The sequence below is a fragment of the Pezoporus occidentalis genome, unplaced genomic scaffold (assembly GCF_034315485.1).
Source record: "Pezoporus occidentalis ecotype Australia unplaced genomic scaffold, CSIRO_AGI_Poc_V1 ctg153, whole genome shotgun sequence".
NCBI classification, from domain to species: Eukaryota; Metazoa; Chordata; class Aves; order Psittaciformes; family Psittacidae; genus Pezoporus; species Pezoporus occidentalis.
In genome coordinates, this window is record NW_026913350.1 from 2,075,420 (window position 1) to 2,101,421 (window position 26,002).

The following is a 26,002-nucleotide window of genomic DNA, read 5'->3' on the forward strand; positions in this document are numbered from 1 at the left end:
CCAAGCTGGCAAAATCTGCATTTAATTTACAACATAGTAAAGGTTACAGGTAAAAAGCTCAACAGAAAGTGTGAAAAGGCCTATTACATATTACACAAGTGTACAAACATCTGTACAAAGCCCCTAGATGTTACACCGTCCCCTCCTGTACCAGCTGTGTCCCCTAAGCTCTACAATAATGAGAGCTTGCTCAAACCCAGAGAGGAGAGGAGCTTGAAAAGCAATGAGCAGTAAAGCTTCCCTTTTCAAGAAAAACCTTGCAAAGAACAAAACAAAAACCACCCATCCAAAAAGAAAAACCAAACCAAACCAAGAAGAAAACCTGCTCGACTTTTCACTCGCCCTAACTAGTCTTACCCTAAAGAGTTGCCTTCATAAAGCAGACTGGCTGGAAAAAGACAATTCTACGTACCAGGAAGAAGCAAACCTAAAGGGAGAAAGATTCTCAGTCCACATGGAGTGTCTGGAAGCAGAATGAGGACTGAATCACAGTCACAGCAGCACAACTATCCTGCAGAGGTCCTGCGCTCACCCATCTAACAGCCTGAGCTAGATGGTGCAGGGAGGGGGACAAACCAGTCCCTAAAGCCATCCCTCTTGGGAATGGGGTAGCTCCCAGCTCATTTTTAGCTCAGGAACATGATAGCAATCACTCTTCAGACACAGAAGTCACACTGATTTTGGAGCATGTGTCCAAACCAGGTCCCATGCACGCAGCACACCAGAAGCACTGTCACACTGCTCCAGCAACCACCAGATGTGCACACCTCAACTTGGCCGGGTAGCCACAGTACTGTATGGAATGAAGAGCCGGGCACACTCTGTCATTGTGGTGGAGAAATCCCCAAACAACAGAGGAATGTCACCACAAAGATGAACTGCATTATCCAATGTAAAAACAATCCAGGCAAAACAGAGCTCTGGCCTTACCTGGTATAAAGAGAAGATACTGTGTCTCAATACGTGTGAATCAGGTGGTGAAACCTAAACTTGAGGATCTGAAGTGTGAGAGCCACAATCCAAATCAAGCTTATTTTATTCAATAGGAGAAAGTGAAGTAGTCAAAAAAATGTACTATGATAAAACCAACTCGTGCAGTGCTTTATTCAAGGTGAGGCAGATTCTCTACTCAGAACTGATATTCTAGCTCTAAGCAGCACTGTGTTCTCATCCCTTGAACCAAGGGATGTGGCCAAACCAGCAGATTGTGGTTTTAGCTGTTAAACACGCTGATGGTTGGTCATTTTTCTGTGTCTCTTGTTGCATCTCACACATGCTCTAAGCTCACAACTTCCATTTGCAAATACAAATGGAACTATCTAAGTTAAAAGGGCCACCAAGTTCAAAAGGAACTGGTTTCCTCTGGGTTAACTCCACCTTAAGTGATCACAGGGAGTGAGATCAACCTGACTTGGTTATTTATAGGCAGTGCCTACCCACCTTTCAAACGCTCTGAGGCTTCCCATGCCCGGTAGCACCAACACAAGCTCCCATCCACCCACATGTGCACCCCTTTAGTCCTCCAAATACTGGGCCACAGCTTGGGAAACCCATCTATTTTTGTCCATTAACTCCATGTCCTCATGAACTAATGGGATGCTGTAGTGTTTGAGGTGGAAAAAACCCCAAAGCTGTAGCCAAACTAAAGTAATACAAAAAAACCCCCAACAATGTCCCACACATTGGTGGGTTTGGAAAATGTACAAAAGAAAAGCTGACCTATATTTTGCAAGTTTTAGAACTCCTGTTAATGAGATTTTGAAAGGCTTGGCCCCACAACCATTCACTTCTGACAGAGCTGACCTGCTACGTGCAAGTCCAGTGGCAACAACATGACTTGTAGTGAGCACACCGCCTCCAAACATGGATTTGCAGGGTCATGCCATAAATGAGAATAAAGTTGTGTGATGCTGCCCCTTCAACCTCTGGATCAAAACCGAGTAAAGACCTCTGGGGACAGTAATGGCGAAGAAAAGGCTGCCAGATATTTTTGTTCAAAAGGAGATGGGAGCTGTAATTCTTTTTTTTCCTTTAACAGACATATAAAAACGTTTGAAGACAGATCTTTAAAGGATGTTTCACTTCTTCAATCTTGGTATTACATCTGGTTAGGACACTGAAATCTTAAAAAGACGATACTGCACAGCAACAGTTTCTGGAGTTCGTGACTCCCACCCTCACTCCACAAACTCGGGCTCAGATCAGCAGGGAAGGGGTTGGCTTCTTGCCTGGCCATGCCTCCTTTGCATATTTCTTCTTCTTGGGTTCATTCACAGCTTCGGGATTAAAGACAGCAGGGTTTGGAGCTGGGTTCATGTTGACTGTTGAGGGCGCAACAGGAGTCAAGTCCACATCTGGAGCGAGATTGGGGTAGGGCATTGGCAGGCCACCAATGAGTGCTGTCCCATGGCCACCGTGCGACTGGGACCCTGCCTCATTGTGGGTTGGAGGTAGACCCCCGTACAATCCTCCGCTGTAGGGGAAGTTTTGCATCCGTCGTGATGCAGAATCATCTGTGGTCAGGGAGCCTGCGTTCTCCAACCGCTTCTTCTGGAGACGGAAGCATTTAAACATTAGTCAGAATACATGAAATAAGCAAGCTGTAGAAACTGGCCCCCAAAAGGCACCTTGACCAGCCATGCAAAGTGGTTACAGACCATGTCCCAGTAGATTTCTTCTGGGTTTCTCTGAAAACCACTTAATAATAAACTCTTAAAGGTGCACAATGCAGGAAGGGGTGACAGGAGCTGAACTTAGATCAGGTCTGAGCACTTCTTTATCTCCTGTACACACCTGGCAGTCTTGAGCTTGTCCTAAACACAAGACTGAGGAGGTCTTTAGTCAGTAACACAGACCCTCCTCCCCCCAGTAACAAACTGCAACTCCCAGATCACCTGGGTGATTTTGTCTAGCTCCTGATCATCTGGATCTCCTGCAGCCTGGGGTTTAGGCAGAATTACCCTTTTCCACACACATTATTTCATGCATACCAGCAACAAGTGAAGTCACTATCACACTGTTGCTTAGCTACTCTGAAGCTTTACAAATATTCAAGTTAAATATAGCACAGGCAACACTTTAGTCTTGGAGCAACAGCTAAACCCTGCTAGTTCTAGCAGACAACCTTAGGAAATCTTCAGCACTTACAGGATTTAAACAACCTCTCTTTTTTACTTTCTATTTTCTACGCTTCCCATAACTTTAACCAATGCCTAGAACCACTGTACTGGAATTCTGGGAAGTGTCTCTTTTTGTGAGGGAAAAATTACTGCCATTGCTCCCACGTGTTATTAAAGAGCAAAAGCTGGATTTGAAGGGAAACAGACAAATCTACTAAAGACTACAATTGTGAAACATGAACACGACTTGCTAACACTAAAACACTTCTCACCACAGAACATTATGTTCTCAAGGTATAAGTCATAAAATGAGTTCATGTAATCAATCATGAGTTCATCAATGCAATGCATTCATTAGAAAATTGAGTTACTCTGTACCTTAACAGGGACTACTGCTGTCTGTACCATGTTCCTGAAACGTCCAACAGAAGGGTCCACATCCTCTGCAAAAGCAAGAACAGCGATGCCTTCAGTAAGAATACAGGAAGAGACAGAGCATCTGTCAGGTAAAGGAGCCTATTGAGGAACTAGTAAATGAACTTTCTCCAAGCCAGTCCTCTAGTGATGCTCAGGAAGCACAAGCATGCCCAGATGAAGAGAGGAGACAGGAGGACACCTAGTGGCTTTGGCTCCAGGTGGGCTCATGAGATATGCTGGTAAGAAAAGCTTTCAACTCCAGTGGAGAACAGGGAGGTAAATGTATGGATGGGTGGCTTTCTCTGATCACAATGGAGTTCTGGACTGAAAGCTAGAGCTGACAAGCCCCTGCACATGCTCAAAGGCACAGCAGCCATCCCCAGAAGTCCTTGGGGGAACCTTGAAGGAGGAGTTGAAGGAATTCAAGGTACAGGCTCCAAAACTCTGAAAACATTATCCTTTTTGTGATGCAGAAGACTGCTGTTTACATTAGGATGTTTTGAGCACTGAACTGCATAACCTTCTAAATCAAAATGGTTTTTCTGGCTGGTGTTGAATTAAGTCAAAGACTTAAGTGAGACGTGGCAGCTTCTCTAAAATAGTAGATCCCAAACACTGACTGCCAAACTTCTCTTCTTATCCATATGCAGCCAGGAGGAATCCCTATGAGAACACTGGAAAGGGGGCCTTAAGGGCATCAACTAAAGACTAAAGCAAACTACTTACCCGGATTGATGATTTCATCGTCATCACTGAATGTCACTCTGGAGTTCTTCCGTTTTCTCTTTGGTCTCTGAATATCCAAGTTCCCTTCCTCAATGGTTAGTGTGGAAATTCTTTTGTTGTGGGCCGTATTAAACTCTGTCAGGTTCTAGTGATAAAAATGGAGATGAAATAGTTTAAGCAAGTAGCGTATGAAGTTTCATTTAACCATGCAATTGTGCGTATCAGAAAACCACAGCACAGTGTTTAGTTTCAACTTTAGAACCATAGGAAGAAAGAGTGCTCCAGTGCTGCAATAGGCTGCTCAGACAGGTTATGGTATCTGCCTGCGAATACTCAGAACATGACTGACCATGATGCTGGGGCAACCTGCTGTAGGTGACCTTGCTTAGCTGGAGGACTGGACTAGATGAACCTGAGAGTTTCTTTCCAACCTCAACAATCCTGTGAATGCCACATGTGCTTCTTCCTTTTTCTCTAGTTAACTGCAGGAAACAGGGCAGCATTCAGTTACTGGGAAATCATCCTTGACCTGGGGTAGCTGGGGAGAGTGTAACTCCCCGGAGAGCCATTGTGAGCAGACCACTGGAAGAGGATTATTAGGTCAGTGGATTCTGGGAAGCTGCATGATCACAGCAGAATGAGACACTTTGTGTGTATCTGCCAGCAGAACACACCTTAGACCACCTTCAAGGCCAAGAAATGAAGAGCCTGAACCTAAGCAAACAAAAGCGGAACGCTATCTGTTTAGCTAGAAACACCATCGAGGTAGAGTGTGACACTGCACTCACGTCAAGTTCTGTCTCCTCCTCTGGCAGGCCCAGCAAGCCCTTGAGCTCTTCATCTTCGCTGCCCATTTTCTCATCTCCCTTAACTGCCGATGGAAGCGTCTGAGGCTTCTCCCGCAGCGTGTATGCCCGTGTAGAAGCACCAAATGAAACCGTGGAGTCAATGGGTATCTGTTGGGGTTTGTGAGGTTCCAAACGGATATGACCCAAGAATGTGCCATGTGCTGAGAACATCAAAAAGCAAAACAGGCTGTTAGTTATCAGCTTGGGCTCAAAATAGTCAAGTTCAAGTCTTGAGAAATTCAGAAACTACAGGGTTCCTCTGAGATACAAGTGCCTGAGGTACTCTGAAAACAGAAGCTATGCACATACCACCCATCGTCTCATGAACTAAGGTAACATGCATGAGAAGTCCCCAAAAAGTCATGGAAACAAAGTACAAACACCATTTACTTTTTGGATTCTTGTAGGTCCCAAGGTACCATGTCTGGAATCAGTACCTCAGTGGAAAAAACAGGTTTTAGATCTTGGGAAACCACCCTCAGTAAAGAAAACCTCATGAAATCCTGAAGGGAAGGCAAAGTCACCTTCCTCTTCTCCCTTAGCCTCTTAAGCCTAGAAATGTTCTTTTAAACACCAAATGAAGCAGATGGAAGCTCACTGGAGCAATCACTTCTTTGCTCCAAACCCATTACAATCTCTCCCTAGGATGCCATCTCAGAGTACAGTCATCTATCCACACAGCGAAACAACACCACCAAAGGAAAAAGTGTCTCAGATTCAGGAATGCTTAAGCACTGAAATATTGTGCTTCTAGCTGGTTAAATGTCACATTACTTACTGCTGTTTAGATCTATGAGGAAAACCCTCTTGAGATGTTTGTGATAGACCAAGGCAGCATGGACCCGAGAGCAAGACTGGTGGTCAATGGTAAAATCGCACAGATCAGGATTTCTCCCAAAGAGATAGTATTTCTTCTCATCAATGATGAGTTTCTGAGGTAGAATATCAAACAGAGAAGTGTATTAGACTCCTATCACCTTGTGGATCTTCCTGAAAAAATTCAAGCACATGAATAAACAGAGCAAGTTCTAAACACAGCATCAACAGCCCATCAATATTTCAGTTTTGCCTGACACTTAAACACAGAAACTCAAATCTTCTCTTTGTAAAAACAGAGCAGCTGAATATGGAAAAGTCCCAGCGTTCTCAGCTTCCAAAGCACTCCTCTGCTGCGTTAGTCTTCTGCTGCCATACTGGACTGAATTAATTTGCCTTCAGGCAGATGGGTATTCCCACAAAGGGCTGATATAGGCACCAGGACTGTGGGACGAGGAAGGATCTCCCACTCTGGCAGTAGCATTCACATCACTCAGTTGTTAGCTCCTAGTTTTGGTCAGCTGGAGATCCAATGCGTCACACTAGTTACAGGTAGCTGGTTTGGGGGGTTTTCAAGCTATCAGAAAGACTGACACTATGAGCACCTAAATTCTGTAGCACTACAAAGTCATGCAGAAAATGAGACAGCTTGGAATAAGACACAGTATTTCTATTCCTCTGCCTTATCTCCAAGCAAAAAAAAACCACATGAACTTCATTTTCTACTACATTTTCTTAAAGCTCATCCAGTTCCAACCCCTGCCACAGGCAGGGCCCCCTTCCATAGAGCAGCTTGCTCCAAGCCCCTGTGCCCAACCTGGCCTTGAACACCGCCAGGGATGGGGCAGCCACAGCTTCTCTGGGCACCCTGTGCCAGCGCCTCAGCACCCTCACAGGGAAGAACTTGTGCCTAAGAGCTCATCTCAGTCTCCCCTCTGCCAGGTTAAAGCCATTCCCTTTGTCTTTGACTTGGCAGCATTCAAGAGATTTTGCAAATGCAGAAGTGAATTAATACATTGGAAATATTGTCACAAATCAACAGGGGAAAATAATTCTATTGCCTTTACTCCAAGATAAGTTTCCAGATTTTTCTGTGCCTCTGAGTTATAACCCAGTGTCTTCCTTTACACACTGAGCTTAAACACTTCATGGCTTGTTTTAATGTAGCACTTTTCAGACCCAGCAATCACATGGTGTACCACAGACCTCAGCACAAGGCCTCCGATACGGATGGCTTGGTTAGTATCAAGTGCTCAGTAATCCAGGAAGATTTAATAAAGTTCTTACCATAAAACTGAAAAGCTATTTGCCACATGTACCAAATAGGGAAAGAGATGGATCACATTCAATGCTGTTCATGTGTTGCACAGCTCCCAAACATGAGCACAGCTCACTGTTTGATGTAAACACTGCAGTCTAGAGGACTTAAGCTGTCACCAGTACAGTGTGTAAGGCCACAAGGCAGCCACACAAGCAGCCATGGACGCTGCATGGAACAGTGCACTAGGACTTCCCTGCCAAGCCAGCCTGGGCCTCAGAAAAGCTTTGGCCAGCAGAGCCTCAGAGCCTGACACCACCAGCACAATACACCTCCTGACTGACATTTATCAACACCAACTTTGCCCATCCATTACCAAAAGCAACGGTGCACCCTCAGCTTCCATATGGCATTTTGCTGCTTTGTTTTTCAGTCCTGAGCAGGACTCCTGTGACAGACATTTGCTGAGCACCAGAGGATTCATTTAGCAGAGAAGTCCATGTAAACCCTTTCATCCTAAAGCTCCCTCTCCAAGCTCAAGAATCCAAAGGAAATATGACAAGAGAAAATACATCTTACAGAATCAGTCTCCCAGGTGGGAAGGCTGCATTATGTCTGGCCACTTGCCACACACCAAAACCCCCAAAGTCACAAAGCCATTTGGCTTTGCTCACTGAATTTCATTACATGGCCTGAAAGGAAGACTGGAAAACCCAATGCCAAGTACAACCCGCACCCAGCTGGTGCTGCTGGCATGGCAGTGAGAAAGCTGAGCTGAGCAGCAGCCTACTGCAGCTCTCTGATCTCTCAAACTGATTCTGAACACACATCAGTTTCAGAACTGGAGAAGCAGAATCCATGGGCTATGGATTGAAGACAAACGCCATGCAAAGGGTCTGAATGCTACAGTGCCTAGAAAGAGTCAGTTAAGGCCAGCCCTGATACAGTCCCAGTACTCTGTAAGCATCTTGTAGGGAACAAAATGTCAAGTTTAATCCAAAATTAAGTTTGGAAGCATTTTACTTTAACTCTCTCTCTTATTAAGACAGGTTTAACCTTCAGGAAGCCAACTGTCACTGTCTGCTACCTGAGCAGGGCAGTTTTGTACCCCTGCGCAGTGCATCTAATCAGAAGATAACTGATGGAATTCTCTTCCTTCTGAAGTTTCAGAGTAAAATAAACTGATGTGAACATCATGAACACGAGAGAGAAGCTAAATGCTCATGAGGAAGTGTTGAAAATGCTGGGAAATGTTCTATTGCTGACGCCTATGTACATGATCTACCCAATACACACAAACCCTATTTTCATACCTCAATGAGTTTGTCTCCTTTGACCACATCCAGATGTAAGCCAGGTGGTGGCTTCCCTGCCCTGGAAAATAAAGGAAAATATAGCATCAAAACATTTCATAGAACATTTATTAGGGTTAGAGCTAATATTCTATTAGAGCTACAGCCCAAACATACACAAATGTAAGCAGGATTATTTGGGGGAAAATATGAAAATCTCCTCATTTTCTCCTCCCTGCAGATGCCTTTGGCCAACACATAACCCATCATTTTTTACAAACCCACGCAGGTTGATGGCAGGCATTTATGATTCCCTCTGCTCTTAGAAGCATTAAAATAATTCCCACCAAGCTTTCAGTTGTAAGAAATACACTTCAAAAAGCTCATGGTTCAAACTTGGCGATTACAGACTTATCCTGAACACAAAACAATTGCACTGTGTTTTAGGAGTATTTTATGGAAGCTTTCTGATGAGAGACGTGGCTGCTTCGACTGAACAAAGCATTCCATTTGTATTAAAGCATTTGCCTAACTTCACCTTGGCACTATGTATGTTTTCTTGTTACAATGCAGTTCCGCACAGAACTCGATTCTACTGGCTCCCACTGGTTCCCTTGGTTACTTACTCAGGAGCAAAGTCTCCATGGAATACAGTGAAATTTGGAAATTGTGTACAAAAAATTAATTTCTGAGAGCAGGGCCCATAAATATTCTATTGGAGAGAACTACAGGGTTTATGGCATCAAAAATTGAGTTCAAACAGCACCGAATTAAATAGGAAAATGAATATTAAGGAGTGAGGAACAATGCACTGACTATTTGGTAAGATTATTCCTACTTTTTCAGAGAACAGGTATGTTGGAAGTGTAGACATCAGAGGAAGGAAAGACACGACTGTAACCTTTATGCCTACCAGAAAGCTGCTCCACAGCCTTGTTATTCTGACAGTTTGATTTCCATCCTACATTTCTGATCAAACCCTTTCATTGCCATCCTATATTTTTCGCTCTTTCCCTTCAGCTGTAAGGGAGGGCTCCCCAGTACCATGCCTCTTTAAAAATCCTCTACCCAGTGAAAAGCAGCGTTGGTTTTATTTTATTAGACAGCTTAAGCTCTGTTCTGGCCCACACTACGGTCCCTGTTTCCCTAAGGCATCTGGTTCGGTTTGACTCGAGCTTTATTAAGCACAGGTAACAGACTCTCTATTTTCATCAGTGCCTTCTCCAACAGCACTGACTCAGTCATACCCAGCTGAAAGAGAAAATCTGAGCTGTAGCTATGAAAGACATGGACAGGACAGCTTGAATTCTGTTGTGTTATAGTTTAAAATGAGGTCAATTATTTAAGTTTCTAAATGTGGATTCAAAAGCCTAAATTTAGCTACTTCCTAAAAATCTTGGCCTGTGTGCCTACTGTATGCATCTCCATGCCCAACTTCAAGGACAAGGTGGAACTTCCAGAACTCTAAAGCTCATCCCCTCCAGAAATCTGTGTAAAATCCCAGCCAGGAATAGCCTGTTGTTGGCTCAAAGCAACTGAAATCATTGTTACCTTTAAAACATCTTACTTCAAATGCGTGTATGTTCCAGAACAACCTCCCAACTCCTGGTGCGTCGAGAGAGGGAGTAAAGGAAGATTCACCATCCCAAATGCAGGTTAGACCACAGTGGTCATTAAACATCTGAGGGTCACCCCCAAAACTACACCCCGGATCATTTGTACCTCACAGGAATGACTTTTACTCACTAAAATCAGCTCAAAAGCAAAGCAAAAATCTTCGTAACACCAGGGTATGTCATTGTTATCTGAACACATCTTCTAATGTCATGGTTTGGCTCAATTTTGATCCACAGTATCGGCAACACCTTTATTTCCATTTCAAATGCACAGCCCATGCCTTTGCCAACAGTTAGGGAGGAATTACAGCGGATGCATACACAAGTGCTGGCACAAACAAGCACTATGAAGACAACATTCCTCATTTGTCATTGTCTCGAGCTAGTTGGAAGCACAAGAAAAGAAAGAATAATGCATTTTATGGACTCTGAAGAAGTACCTTCTAACAGAACAAAAAGTAAATCAAAGGCAGAACTTCAACCCTGAAAATTGAACTGATTGAAAACCTTGAATTTCAGAGTGGAAGTCTTTTCTGGAAACTGGATACTAAACCACTAATCACGTTAGGAAAGAATGGGTACAATGATTAAGGCAAACCTCAAAAATATGGGCAATTTAAAGGCAAGGGAAAAAAGCTATTTCTTTTGATTACATTTAAGATCAATTTCTCATACAACTGGTGTTTGCAGTCCCCAAACCAGATCTGCTTAGAGGCAGAAAACCAGATAAATAATGACTCTGATCTTGATTTTAATATAGGCTGATGACATTGAAGCTAATTCACTACAGAAGAAGCTGCAACTGACCACAAAGCCCCTCTGCAAGTCCATGGTTTTGGTCACCCAAAGCTCTCTGTACCAGGATCTATACTGCTACCTAAACAGAAGACTTCTGGGTGCTGTGCAAGACACCAAGGATCCTGCAAGATACGTATACACTGAGACTTTCTGGAAGTCAGAGCTTCAAATAACAATACTACTGGTCCAGGCCTGCTGCTGGGAAAGACCCATCACCCAGTATCAATACTGATTCCATTCCATAGCAGTTTTTCAATTCAATATCATACCTGCGTCCTCTCTGGGCTGCTCTGAAAGAAGCAAACACGTTAAAACTGTGAGCCAGACTCTGCAATTCAGCAGGTTCACCCCAAGTCACAGAAAGCTTTATCAGGAAATTTAATCTACTTTTTTTTGCAGATTAGAAAAATAAACCAGAAATAAATGGATTTTAAGACACAACAGCAAAAGGACATTCAGGCTGCAAAAAAGCAACTTGCCAAAAATCTGAGAAATGTCAGCGTAAACAAGAGCCTGGCACCTGAACACAACCTCCCACTCCTGGGTGTGAAACCCTAGCCTGGATCATCCCCCTAACGCCCCTTTGCCCTCATGTCTCCATCATTCAGCACAACAGGATGTGCTTCAGACCCAAATCAGGTCAGCACCAGCCCAGTGAAGCTATGCAAGACATGCCCTGTCTGCAGTAGAAACCAGAATATATGTAACTAAAGAGGCCCTCACAGAGGCAGGTGTAACAATCCTCTCTTTAGGTGGTATTTATTTAGGAATCCTTCTGCAATAACACGCAAGTAACTGCAACTGAGCACTGCAAAAGTTCTACTTCTCCAGCTGGTCAACCTACAGCCTGCAAAGGCAGAAGTAATTCAGATTTACCACTGAATATAATGCAAGTTGTGCACACTGTTGTACAAAATCTAAAGAGGTATTTCAAGTATCAGGTTGAACACCCAGAATCGGGTTTTATCTACTCTATCATGCCATCATTTTATGGAGCACCATCTTGTCTCACAGAGATGCTTCTTACTGGGTACGTTCAGCACAAATGATCTACTAAAACACATGAGCAATTCCTCCTCGTGAGAGGGTGAGACGGTTTTACCAGCTAAAGCAGGCACTCCTAAACCAGGTTAAATTATAAGGCAGATTCACTGAGCATCCATTCACTGAGCACCATCGTCGCAGCACGGAGAGGCAGGGGATCTGTGGTAAACCTCAGATGACTGTGCAATTAAAGCCTGCAATTGTGCATGCACATACAGAGCCAGCTCCCACCAATGCTTCACTTTTCAGTCATAACGTTGTCTCATTTTCTATGTCATTTAAAACACAACTGCACAACCCCCGGACAATCACTGCTCCAACCCCCAAAGACGACGGCACAGCAGAGATCTATTTAGTACTGCATCAAACAAATCAAAGCAAACGCAGCCCAGGTAACCTAACCCAAGGCGCTGCCTGCAGCAGGAGCAGCTGATTTCCAGAGATCCCCTCCAACTACGGCTCGAAACCAACCATACTCATGGTCCTGACCCTGCTGCTCCCACACGCCGCTCTGCCCCGGGGTTTTAATGCAATAACCCCCCCCCCGGCCAGCCTCAAGCCGATGGATCTCTCGTGCTGCACACACAGCTCGAGCACAACGCTGAATTTGCGCTCCATCACCCGTTCTGTTGAAGCCGCAGCATCGCCGGGAGCAGCCTAAAGCCGCGGTAGCCGCTGGACGCGGCCTGCTCCCGGCTCCGCCAGCGACAGCACCGACCCCGCGGGGACGGGAGCGCAGGCCCGGGCCCTTCCCGCCCCACGCCCCGGCCCCACAGCCACTCCCCCGGCCCGGCGCGGCCGGCAGCCCGCGGCAAACGCAGACGCGATGGGCCCGGTGCGGCAGCCACAGTCTCTGCCCCGGTGCCGGTCCCGGCTCCGTCCCGCCGCTCACCAGCTGGGGCACTCGAAGAGCGAGAGGCCTCCGCCACCGGCGGGGTTCGCGTTCGCCGCCATCTTGTGTCTGCCCCATTCAGGCGCGCCCGGGGCACGACGGGAGGCGGGAGGAGAGGCGCGATCCCAGCGTGCACTGCGCGGCGAGAGGCGCTGAGGGGAAGGGCGCGGGAGCGGAGCGGGTCCGAGGGGACCGGGAGCAGGTCCGGGACTCGGTGTGCAATGAACGGCCGAGAAACGGGGCTGCAAGCGACGCGGGGGACATGGTGCGGGACAGCGGAGTGCTCAGGGACGGGTTGGACAGCGCTTGGAGCAAGCTGCTCTAGTGGAAGGTGTCGCTGCCCGTGGCAGGGGTTGGAGGTGGAGGAGCTTTAAGGTCCCTTCAACCCAAACCATTCTAGGATCAGTCCCATTTCTCCAGTATCCCCACGAAGAGCCCTTTCCCAGAGGCCTCATCCCCTGGCTGGCTCCCACAGCCAGCACCAGAGCCAGGTCCCAGCTGCTCCAAGTGGTAGGAAACACAGCCGAGGGCCAGGATGCTGCAGCAGCAGCCATGGCAGGTCTGGTGGTTCTTCATGCTCAGGAACATAGCCAAGACTGCTAAAAATAGCTCCTGCAGCAGCCCTACTGCTAGGTTCAGTGATGGAAAGAAAGAGGAGAAAGTATCAAGTCATTACAGCCATGCCGAGTCCAGCGAGCTGGACTCATGTCCTCACTGCCAGTTGTTAGAGGACCAAAACAGGCCCAAGAAAGGATGGATCCTACAAATACTGTACCCAGGCTCCTTTGTAAGATATGGAGGTGTGACATCCAGAGGACTGTCCCAGTGCAGCAGGCAGCACAAAAAGCCCCAGGCTCTGCCATACAGGAGGAGTTATTTTAAATCAGGAACAGAACCACACACTGGTTCCTTGCTTTCAAGTCTGATTTCACCGTACAGGCTCAGCAAAGACTCCAATTTGCAGCAACAGGCAAACAGTCAAAGTTGACCCAACACTGATCTAGGCATCAGATTCATGTTTCTGCCCTCAACTGTTGCACAGGAGCTTTGTGTGTGTCCAAGTGAAAGCAATTCACTTGTTTCATTCTTCACAATGAGAGACCACAGACCTGAAGCTGGAGGAAAGACAGCTGTAACATGTAAAGTCTTCTACCCTGCTTACAGAGGGAACCACAAACGAGTGCCAGTGTCCAAACTGCAAGAGACAGAAGCTCCAAGATAGACTTTTAAAAGTGTTTATTGACGGTTATTCGATGGAATGACGGCGCAATAGTGCAAACCACTGTGGAAATGGGAGAACGCGCTCCCTTCCCAGCTTTCACATTTACTTTATTATACAGGAGACATGGAATAAGGATTAAATACAAAATGGGTCAGTATGCTGCATTTACCGCACTCCATTGGGCTTTGGGCAGATTAGTGTTCCCTCAGTGCATGTCAGCTCAGAGCTATGTTGAAGGGGGGAGTGGCTGCTAGATCCTGTCCAGCTCGGGTAGCAAGACAGCTGGAACCAGCACTCTTTTCAATTGCACACACATCCTCAGCCTGAAAAGCACCTCACCTCACTCAGCCAGTTTCTACACTTTCTGGTTCATAAAGAGTGGAAAAGACCAGGTGTTCACAAGCCCCACATAGTATTTACTAGTGCACTACAAGTGAGCTTCAAGAGCACTTCTTCAGAAGCAAGATTTCAGCTAATACTCGTCTATCCTGTAAACTTAGGTGCCCACTTCCTCATCTTTGTGTGATTTTCTCCCTGGAAGCTTCTAAAACCACTTAGGAGTGAACAGCTAAAACTTCGTATTTCTAGCGCTTGAGAGTCAGCATTGGCAGATATTTACCTGTCCAAGAATAAACCACCAGCTAGTGTCTCTAAGGAAGTTGCAGTGTTAGATTAAAAGTTAAAGAAGATCCTGTCCTCAAATGAGGCATTTTGGAAAAGAACAACCCCAACCACGCTCAAAAAAATTCACCACCACAATTACAAGCCTCAAAGGTGAACTGACCAGCACCCAGTGGTTCCAGCTATCACCCATGCATACTTCTTGCCTTTCCAATTGGCAACAACACCTCTTGAAGAGAATCTAGAGCCACAGCCACTTGGAGACTAATAAAACCATGGGGCAGATCCTGGAGACTTTAGAAACTGCTGGATTAAGGTGATGTGAATCGGTGGTGTGCCATCATCGAATGTCATTCTTATTCCAGTCCAACAAAGTTACCTATACATATAAAATGTTAATGTTGTGCCACTCGTCAACAAGAAGACATCTCCAATTATCGATCACACTTCAGCATACAGTTGGGACAGGGAGTAATACATTACAGAAAGCAAACCCACAAGATTTTAGTTACATAAAACAATATAATTTGTATATAAACTGATAAATACCGTCTCCATGGCTCACTAATTCCAAATACTAGTTATCTGCACATTAGTTGCTAATATCTATGACTAGAAGTAGTTCCAGCTTGTGCTCTCTCAGGGTGGTCAATTCAATTTTGAGACTTGACAGCCTGCTCGCTCTGAGGGAGGGGAAAAGATCTCAGCAATGAGATTAGGTTCCATGGGAAGATTTCATCCTGTTGTCTGCCAGATAATGAATCCTATGATTACAGAAGTCACAGCAAGACCAAGAATCAGGATGCAGATCTTCTTACGGGATTTCTTCTAATAAAAGGAAAAACAAGGAAAGCCACTGATACCAGAAGCAGATGACAAGAGGAAAAAGCAGGTCTATCAGTTAATGGTGCTAACTTTGGTGAACTAGAGCACTAGATGCCCATGCTTACTCAAGAGAAGTAACCAGTTTAGTCTGAACACTTTTACTTAACCTACAGATAAATGCCTTAGTTTTAGGAGCATGTGGTCTAAGAGATGCAGTTAAGTCAGAATGTGACAAGTTCTGCTTCTCTAAAGGAAAATGCCAGCTTTATTGCATGTTGGCTACAAAAAGAGAACGTGACATCACCTACCACTTTTCATCCTATTAGACGAGAGTACAGCTTCAAAGAAAGCCAAACATCTTCAGTAGTTTTCTCATACAATCTTCTCTTGGTCACTTGGGGTTGGTATAGAAATAGTATTGCATTTCTACAGTTTAAATCACAGAGTGGTTTGGGTTGTCTGGTGTGCTGCAAACCTCTATATGTGTCTTGCTATGCCTGTTCTATTACTGCTCAACTATATACTGACAATACAGAATTTACCTGGTAATAGGCAGCTCTCTGTAACTGCTCACTGGCTCTCTCCACATGGACTTCTGCACTTTCCACATTTGCCTCTATGCTATCTATGGAAAAATAAAGAACTCAATGTAAAACACTTCAGACCTTCAGTGTTTAAGAAAATCAATCAGAAATGCAAGCCTTTTTATGCAAAATACTAGAAAATTTAATCTATGTAGGCAAAACATGCAATGGAACTAAGAAGAGACTTCCCATTACCCAAACACACTTACCAATCATATCTCCTTGGTCATGAATCATCATGGCTAAATCCTTAAATATCTGATTGACATCCAAAATGTCTGCCTGAAGATAACAGTTTAACAAGTTACAACAAACACTGCTTCCAATGTTTTTAAGCCTCATTCTTAGTAACTCTTCTGATCATTGCTCAAAGCGTCAGAACAGATGCCATCACTCACTGACTGAGGTGACTTGATGCTGCTATCTGTGGAAGCTGGGATTAACACAGGAGCCTACAATATTCCTGCCACTGGATATTTGATTCATCCCACTAGCAATTAGCACAGTATGGAATTGAGATGAACATTGTACCATGAGTTGCTTCTACCATCTGAAGGACCACCAGTCAACACTGAAGGAAAATATACCTATTCTCCTTCCACAGGGGCAGGGAGATTGATCTTGGCATCAATCCTCTCTACAAGGAACTCTGTTCCTCCACCTTCAGATCTCCTCAGCCCATCCCATTAGTTAGCACTGCATGACCTCTTTGGCTTATCTCCCAATACTGTTAACTATGCAGGATCTACTGGTCACCTCTAATTGCCTGATTGCTGTTTCTCTTTCTTTAATGAGTTCAAGGTCCTGTTCAGTTATTGCCACATCTTCTTCCTGAGACTGCATTTGATTCCAATCTTCACCACTGGAATGAGATGGAAAGAAATTACAACTCTTTCTCTGTGCACAGGGACTTCCACCCTCCCTTTGTAAGTAAAGCAGCAGCGAGTTGAAACTTGAAAGGTTTCCTACAGAACAACCCCCAGGTTCCTGGTCCTGCAACTGTATAGACAGCACTCATCTGTGACAACATTTGCAGAGGAATGGGACATATAAGCTAGGTCTCTTCTTAAAGGATTTATACAGACGGGGCCAGCAGATTTCATCCCAGTTTTCTCAAACACACATACAGTAGAAACCGGCACAGTGATCACAGAAGCTTCTGGAGCGTCCTCTTTACCACACTGTAGAGCTGACACAACATTTTACAAACTTAGCTATCTACTATGACAGACACTGTTACTGTCTGAAAGGTGACTATTTTCCTCAGGGGAATAATCACACAAGCGACATTTAAGGAGGATAAAATCCTGTTGTGTGCAGTTAATTTTGTACGTTGTGTATTACAAGTGCTGTAATAATTGCATTTCAAATCTTTCTGCTTTGCATTCAGTTAGCAGAGCCTGGCCCAGGTTACACTGACATATCTTGCATCAAAACCTTAGTCATTTGTATAGTTAAAAGTATAACATCAAAGGACAAGAAGTTGTTACCTATCAAATGAAACGAGCTGTTCTTCTCTGAACCGCTCATCTGCCTGGAAGAGATAAAGGAGTTGTGAGTCTCACAGACTACCAAGACCCCTTGTAAAATCAACAGGAGTATCTTGAAAACAAAGGCATAAACTGTGCAGAGAGTTCTCCAAGAACACCACTGTCCCTTTAGCTTCCAGATTTAAGTTAGTTAAGATTAGATCTAGACTCACCTTTACATTTAGTTTTTAAATTCAGATTATCTCTGCAAATCAGAGGCAACTGCGCAATCAGAAGCAGCGAGACCCTTTACTCAGATGTTGTTTGCCACATCTGTTCTCAACATGTAGCAAAAGATTTAGAGCATAAGCCAAAGGATAAATGCGCTCCCTGGTAGAAATTCGGAACGCACACCTAACAGAGCCCCAAGGCAAGGGGAGAGAAATGCTTTCACTGGCCTTTTTATTATGAGGATTTAGTAGCTACAGGGATTTGTGAAAACATAACAGGGAGAAGGTTTTGAACATACACTGGAGATAGTAGTGAGACAGAAGCTATAAGAAAATAAAGAAACATTGTGTGAGACTTAAGGTGTAATTTAAGGTGTGGAAAGCTTCCAACTGACCTCTTAAAAGTTATAATCTAGGGCTGACGTCAAGCAAAAAGCAAGCCTGCAATACTTTGCTATTAACTATACTGTGACTGTGCATCTCATCCTCCACAACATTTCCAACTACCAGGATTCCTTCCCTCCTCTGCTAACATTGACAAGGGGTACACTGAAACGAGTGCCTACTTAAAACATCTTAAATGACAAAACTGATACACTGAGGCATCAACTACACTTGGCAATGTGCCTGTAGACAGCTATGAAGTTGGTACAAGATGGTGAAGTACAAGATCTCTCAGAATACTTCACTTTATCAATACAGAATTCCTCCAAATACTTACAGAGATGCGGGAGCCAGCTCTTGCCCTTGCTACAGTCTCTTTTTCCTTCTCTGACACTCGTCTCTGGACTGCCTGGAAGTTATTTAAGGCCGCGGAGAAGTCATTCATTAAACGTTCTTTCTGAAGTCTCTGTTGGCGCTAAAGAATTGACACAGAAAGAAGCGTTCAGATACTCCCATTCACGATAATGGAACTGTCAGACTGAGTAAAACACCATCATAACAACAACAAATGCTGGCACTCACAGTGTCTTTTGGTTCCAGCATTCTGGGGCACTGGAGAGAACAAAAAGCCCACCATATTTTAACTAGTTGTGCCAAATGCTCTATGCCTTACCTAGTGCAGAACAGCTCTGTGTAATCAGGTTCTCTGCTTTCAACCTAGTCTGAAGTCTGAAGTAGAGGTCTTCTACACCATTACTTTTATTCAGACCACATCCCAGTAATCTCCCACATTTAATTACATACCTTTTGGATACCTACAATGCCTTTACCCCCCATTCCTTTACTTAGCCAACCTGGTAATACTTAACTTGCTCTTGTCCTGGTAAGACATCCCCCTTAACTTTCTTACAAATATAGGAAGCCCCACACTTCCAGGATTAATGACAACACCATGACCACAGTTTTGTAAGCCATCTCTTCCAGCCATGCCAAACTACAAGCCTGCTGATATTTGATCAGAGAACATCCTTAGTCCCAATAACCATTTCACTTTAGTTGTTCTCCAAATACATTACTTGCAGTACCCTGTTTCATCCTCATTTTACAGAATCAAATTATTCAGCCTCTATAGGACATCTGCTTTGAGTGTTGTGACATCCCAGTTACAGGAAACCAGAAGTTATGAAAAACCTTATCCCAAAGGACACTCTATACTCTGGTCAGTTCTTATGTTTTCCATTAGAGAGATTCCCAACAGCTGTCTCAAATTGCAGCTTTCCAGTATCAGAATCCTTCAACAAGTTTGTATCAATTCAACAGCAATATCAAGGAAATAAATGTTTTCAATTATTTATTTTTCCTATTCTAAAGTCACTACAGCAGCCTCAGAATACACTGCAGCTTCCATCTGAGCTGTCTGGAAGCAACAGCCCTTCTGCCAGAGGAGATCCTCAGCATGTTGATGCCAGCTCCTGCAGATTTTGACTGGACCGTTCCCACAGGCTTCATTAGGCTTCAGAAGTCGCTGCTGCATTCAGTGCTATGCACGTGATGGGAATTTATTCACCGGGGGAGATTAACTGAAAAATAACTGCTGAACAATCAAGCAAACCATGGCCATGCATACAACTGGCATATAAACCATTAAATACAGACTAAGACAACATCTGCTGACCCATATCCACAGATCATCCCACAGCAGTATCACAAAGCATGGCAGTCATTTAAAACAGAAGGAAAATGACAACAGCAAAGACTGTTCCTTCTCTTTCCCATGAGCAGGGGGAACTCAAAAGACCATTTGGCAAGAGAGAAAGTCCTAATCAATGCCTTGCTGTATTTTCCTGTATTCAAATACGAGCAAGGTGAGTCAGCTTCTCCCCTCAAATGAATCATATGCAGGGGGAGGCTTTTTGGCATGATCACATTTCACACTGTCATGCAGTTTGCAAGGAGTTCTTATCCTAAAACGACGCTCACATCACCAGGCACCTTGTGACAGGTTTATTTTTCAGATACGTACTCCGAAAGACATGCTCAGCTCTTCCCAAACATTTAGGGCTTCTTACTCTCATGTGAGCAAGTTTTATACCTATTTGCCACTGGGAAATACTGTTTTCCCAGTCCTGTATAACCACCTGGGATGTACTCGGTTTGTTTCCCTACTTCACCACCATTCTTCACCAGAAAAGGCGGCTGCCTCTTCAGCTGTGCCAGTTCAAGCTTTGTGAGGCTGTGCTCTAAGCTAGTTTCCTGAAATGAGTGATTTAAAAGTAGATCCAGCCAAATTCTGTGTGCTGACCTGTTCAGAAGCAGACAGAGGAAGCGGCAGAGACCCCAACTCCTTTAGGTATTCATTGGTCTCTTTGGCAAGGCGGTTTGCAGAATGCTGTAGCTGTTGTCTGAAACAGAAGTTCAAAAGCAGTTACACAAGCTTCTGCCTAAAAAGCAGTCTCTGAGCATTTCAATTTCCAGAATAATGACTGAATAGGGGTCCTGAGATCACACATCTTTAGGGTTTTTTGTCATCCTAATGGATGAGAGATGTACTTTTAGCTTTTACCATTGACTCTGGACTATATTTATAAAAAGATTCAAAGTTCTGTGCTCCCTGCTAACTGGTGTAATTTGGTAGTTTTAAAAAGACTTTTCTCCCATGGCATAAGAGAGAGAAATTCAAGGGAGAGACAACTTTATTCAGTGAACACAATCGGTCTTTCAGAGTGAATTCCTTGTGGTACAGTTGGCAACTAACTGTTCACCTGGCAACCACCATTGGCTCACGTACATTTGATAAAAGTACTGGGAGATACTAAATTCTTACATTTATGTGCTAATTGGTGGTCAGAGAGGAATGATCCAGCTTCTGCTTTGAGAAATGCAAGGCTTTCCCTTGAGCCTTTATGTTTCCAACAATTCCAACAGCTGCAGTTCACAGCTATTGTTGCACAGGATCTGGTGCAGCCGCACCTTCCTTTGTACCACATTACAGAGAGACACTAGTGCCCCTGATGTACAAGGTGATGTCTTGACAAAGATGCAGTTTATAAGAAACAGTGCTTCACAGAGAACAGAACCACATATTGTATTTTGCAGCCATATGCATAAAAGCTAATACTGCAAACTAGAAGACACAAAACACTAAACCAAGAACGCATCTTTTAGTGTTCAATGGATACAAGTGAGTGAAAGTCACCTATTACAGCCCAATAAACATAAAAATGAAAGTATTCAGGCTGCACTATTGTGTAAGTTGACCTGCAGTATGTGAGCCAAATAAACCACCCCTGCATTTTTGTATATAATTTGTATGGCAGCTGATGCTCTGTGGAGTGCAACCGTTCTCACCCTGAAGAGGGCCTTTTTGACAACAAAATTACATGTTTGGTCACTAGCGATTAGTTCTTCAATCTGATTCAATTCAGACTGGGTCAACCAAGCAGCTCAAGCAAACAAATTCTTTTCTCTCCCAACCTGGCCAATCTCATCCTTCAAATGTAGCATATGAACTTCTCCAAAAAACAGCTGTTATAAAAGATGGGGAAGTTGCATATTCCAAGATTGGAGGTACAGTCACATGAAGAGATAATGGAAGAACTTTCAAGTTTCCTTTTATGACTCCAGAAATTATTCTTCTCATCACTTGCTATTTATGCTTTTCAAGTTTGAGAAGATGCACAGGCCTACAGTCTCCCTGTTCAGTCTCTGTAGGAACCAGTCTGGACTACACCTGCTTAATGTCTCCTCTATTGTCCCTCTGCTGACATATTCTTCTGAAAGCACATGTGCCATTTTAGCTGCCATATAAGATTGCTAAACTTTGTAGTGCCTAAATCCATTTGTACTACAGCTACTTTTTCAACTATTATGGGTCTTCCTTCCCATTTTCCTTTGTTGCTCTTATGTGAGGACCAAGTACCTAGTATGGCATTATCTTCATCTAAACCACAAGCAAAGCTACTATGGCTAGTCCTCAAGAGTACAGCTAATGCATGGCTGATGGGCTACTACCCTTTTAAAATAAGCTACACCATTTCTAACCATTGTTATCCACCAGTTTTGAATGGCTTCTCCACAATTAATTCCTTAATTCATCTAGTAAACTACTTAATGCATCTAGTCACGTTTGTTTTGTAGGACTTTATTAAACCTATCAAATAAAGCATCTCCCCAAAGCAAGTAACCCAGTTCCTCTAAGAATACAGACAGAAATGGAAGAGAATCTATACAAATGTTAGCTTATTTAATACTTACAAGTTCTCCTGAAGCTTGCTGGAATCCTGCTTGGTTCCCAGCTGGCTCATCAAATTCCTTATTTGCGCAGCTGAAGATAAAGAGATCATATGATGAGTTAGTAAGACAAGTTCTAGTGTATTTTATTGCTTCTTTAATGTATTCTTCTAGCTTTCCCTATAGGGCTCCTCTCAATGTTTGACTTAACTCACACTGGTAAGACAGCGCTTATGTTCTTTGCTTTAAATGCAGAGTGTATTTTAAACACCCCCATTTAGACATGATCCACCCTAACAGACTAACTTTCAGATAAGAAAGTGATAACAAGCAATACATACCCTGAAGACAAGTCTGTGGGGCTAAAACCTTGTGCATTCATCTTCCTATCAGTTAAACTATATCTGAATTTGCCTACTCGTAATAGCCCAAACCTTCCACAACACCGGCACAAACAATCTTTCAAGAGCAGCAGATAGCACTGGTGCACTTCATGGTCAGTTTGCATCAATCTGACATCATGCGGTAGCGAGAAGAGCTGTTCCAGCCCTCTTTCTCCCCTACCTCCCGTTTTCCCACTGTTTTCCTTGTGTAGGCACTGGTGATCATGCAAACACACAATGAACCACATCAAACCACTGTGTGCCTGAAAAGCAAGTACCAAGTTCTCTCCCCATTCCCTTTTCCATAGAAGATTACTTTTTTTGACAGCTTAACAAACTGATCTGCTTTATTCTGTGGCTGCACAATGTTTAGCATTACTAAGGATGCTGGGTACAGCACTTGCGACAGCAGTACAAGGTTCCATGGGTGCAAATCGACCATGAAATCATGCTACCCCACTAGCATGGAGAGAAGCAAAGCTGAGGAGGTGCAGCTTATTACAGAAAAGGCAGCAGAACTGAGTTGAAATACCCCATGAGTTTAGTAATTCAGTGATATCATACTGCTGCAATTCCTGTTTTCAGCCTGGAGTAAGCCACTGCAGTTGGCTAAAGGTGTTGCTGAAGAAAATCACATTCATACAATGACCACTTTTAAAGTGATGGCTTGTAACAGTGGCAGTTCAGGAGGGCTGCAATGTGGTTTAATCAGTAAATAGGCAAGAATTCCAGCTTTGCACCCAGCGAGAGGGTCTCACTGAGAATTCTAGACTTCTGTTAGCTCATACAATGAAGGATTGTTTAGCAACTCCATATACACTGAGCTGAGGATGCCTTCTAGCAGCAAGACCACAGCTCTGTCACCCACAGCAGGGTCAGAAGAGTTCATCTGTCCATTTAACTTGACTCAGGCACACAGACCATGCTCTGTGTGCAGGTATCACCTTGCACATGGCATTTGCACTACAGTGTCAAGGTACTCGGAGATGTATTTTTTCCTCCACTGGAGGAGATGCGTGTGTGAGTCCCATTTCCATGCCAGGCGCTGGGCTTTTTGCCCTGGTCTGAGCCAGGTTCAGCAGTTCACTGTGTTTAGTCTATCTCAGCCAACAGCAATGCAAGAATTGCTGAGCAAAATGAGAGCAAAGCGTCTGGGAGGCCAAAGGACGGGGCTGAAGCTCTTCGTCTTTATTCTTTGGACAGCTGGTGTATGTATCGACAGAGACTTCCCCCTCGGTGAACAGCTTTCAGTCTCCAAACCCTTTCAGTTTTAGACTCTAAAGCCTTCCACATACTGACTATTCTACACTTAAGATCACTTAAAGCATTTCAACCTCTGCTCTAGGTGCTCAGTTCATGCAACTGTCTTGCAAGCAACAGTTTTGCCTGCTCAGGTCACCAGTTTCTGGTGTGTTTTCTGTGAAATGCTAAGTCTACAGTTTCCCAAAAGGAGTGCCCATTGTTTGCTTCCTGTTTTCCTGACAGAGAATGAAAGGAGAAATGAGGACAGGCTTAAGGCTTCGGTATCTCCTCCTAGGCTTGAATGGAAAACTTTTATAAAACATGTAATAAAGTAAATTACTGTAACATTGAGTCAGATGTGCTGTGTGTTCCCACCCACCCCGATAAAAGCTGAATGGCCATTTGTTCTGTCTGAAGCAGACGGAGCACTGAGATAGGACAGCTGCTGGTCATGAGACAGCGCCAACCTGTCCTATGAGAAAGAGAAGCTGAAGCAATTAGAAGGGGGTTGTGGAAGTCCCACGGAAGGGAAAATCCCCAGACTGCCAGTGGTATTTGATGGACTCAACGACCAGCCATGCCTGTACCAAGAGGAAATGACCGTGACTGAGCAAAAGCAAAGCAGCTGCAGCAACATTAATAGCGCTGTATAATCGAATCGGAGGAGCCCACTTTCAGAAGAACCAACATCTTCAACTGACCTCACCCCTAAAACACACGGGTACTTGGACAGTTATTGCCTTTTTTAGCAAAGGCAGTATCTTTAGGAAGGGGTTATGTCAAACACTCGTTTGGAGGGGACTAATTTAGCAAGCAATATTTCAGCAATCAGTAGGATTTTAACCATTAGCTTACAATAGCCAGAACTTTCTCTAATGACAACCATATGACCGAGAAACTGCAGCACCATTTACTGCACCACAGTCTGCTCAGCAGAATGCTTCCCTGCAGGATTTAACCTGCCAGAGAGGAGACTGAGATGAGCTCTTAGGCAGAAGCTCTTCCCTGTGAGGGTGCTGAGGCGCTGGCACAGGGTGCCCAGAGAAGCTGTGGCTGCCCCATCCCTGGCAGTGTTCAAGGCCAGGTTGGACACAGGGGCTTGGAGCAAGCTGCTCTAGTGGAAGGGGTCCCTGGGTTGGCACTGGACGAGCCTTAAGGTCCCTTCCAACCCAAACCAGGCCGCATTCATGTAACATGAACCCTGTCAGCGCAGTTAACAGGCACTGGACACCGGTTCCATCAGCCTTCAGATCCCTCTGCTCCAGCAGCTTCTCCCCGACACCCCACACGAGGCGGGTGACATCCTTTGCCTCCCTGCTTCCACCCCGGCCCCTCACACCTCGCTGACGGCTCCTACAGGCCCAGGAGCGGCCGGGCTCTCCCAGGATGACGGGGGGGGGGCTCCAGCTCCGTCCCACAGGGGAAGGGCGCAGCTCAGCACCACTGACACCGACACCGGGAGCGCAGAACGCGCATCTCCCGGGGCCGGCGGACGCTGGTTACAGCGCACGGAGGACGCGGCCCCGCTCCCTGCTGTCCCCCCACCCCCGGCACTCACTGTACTGCGCGATGCGCTGCACGTTGCCGCTGCATGTCTGGATGATGCCGCCGAAGTCCCTTGGCGGGGAGGCCGGCCCGGGCCGGGCGGTGTCCAGCGGCCCGAGCGACATGGCCGGGAGCAAGCGGCACCGGGCCCGACTCTCACCGCTCCGCGCAGGCGCCACCGCCGCATATCCGTGAGGCGCGGCCGCCGGCGCCTGCGCGCTGCAAGCCCGCGGGCTGCCATGGCAACGGGGCACCGAGTCACCCAGCTCGGGAAGCACAGGCCACAGCGCCCGGTTTGTGGGTGCGGAGCGGAGCAGGGCAGCCCATGTGCTGCGTGAATCCTGCTGGAGCGCCGCTGGGATGCAGGGGATGCTCCCGGCTTTCAGAGTGACCCAGGATTTGTAATTAGTCCGTTAAAGTTCGTGATGAGTTTGTAAAGAG

At 45.0% G+C, this 26,002-nt stretch overlaps 2 protein-coding genes and 1 non-coding gene across 4 annotated transcripts; all 3 read right to left on the minus strand.

Moving 5' to 3' along the window:
* Window positions 1-1,075: 1,075 nt before the first annotated feature.
* PPP1R8 (protein phosphatase 1 regulatory subunit 8) lies at window positions 1,076-12,956 on the minus strand. 2 transcript variants are annotated; one of them, XM_062611514.1, is made up of 7 exons: window positions 12,827-12,956; window positions 8,498-8,558; window positions 5,889-6,042; window positions 5,051-5,271; window positions 4,263-4,407; window positions 3,498-3,562; window positions 1,076-2,550 (listed from the first exon to the last, which is right to left on the minus strand). In XM_062611514.1, exons 1-7 carry the CDS (start codon window positions 12,886-12,888, stop codon window positions 2,197-2,199), a joined length of 1,062 nt encoding a protein of 353 aa, XP_062467498.1. In that variant the 5' UTR covers window positions 12,889-12,956; the 3' UTR covers window positions 1,076-2,196. The 2 variants fall into 2 exon arrangements, with proteins under 2 accessions (XP_062467498.1, XP_062467499.1); XM_062611515.1 differs by lacking the exons at window positions 5,051-5,271; window positions 5,889-6,042; window positions 8,498-8,558; window positions 12,827-12,956 and adding an exon at window positions 4,612-4,775.
* Window positions 7,016-7,181, minus strand: LOC134159979 (small Cajal body-specific RNA 1). The gene has a single exon (XR_009963383.1). It is a non-coding gene; the product is annotated as a small Cajal body-specific RNA 1 (non-coding RNA).
* A 1,091-nt stretch (window positions 12,957-14,047) lies between the features above and the next one.
* On the minus strand, window positions 14,048-25,743 carry STX12 (syntaxin 12). Its single transcript, XM_062611520.1, has 9 exons — window positions 25,575-25,743; window positions 22,416-22,485; window positions 20,464-20,563; window positions 18,499-18,636; window positions 17,569-17,612; window positions 16,835-16,940; window positions 16,288-16,360; window positions 16,037-16,119; window positions 14,048-15,497 (listed from the first exon to the last, which is right to left on the minus strand). Exons 1-9 carry the CDS (start codon window positions 25,684-25,686, stop codon window positions 15,405-15,407), a joined length of 819 nt encoding a protein of 272 aa, XP_062467504.1. The 5' UTR covers window positions 25,687-25,743; the 3' UTR covers window positions 14,048-15,404.
* Between the last annotated feature and the right edge of the window lie 259 nt (window positions 25,744-26,002).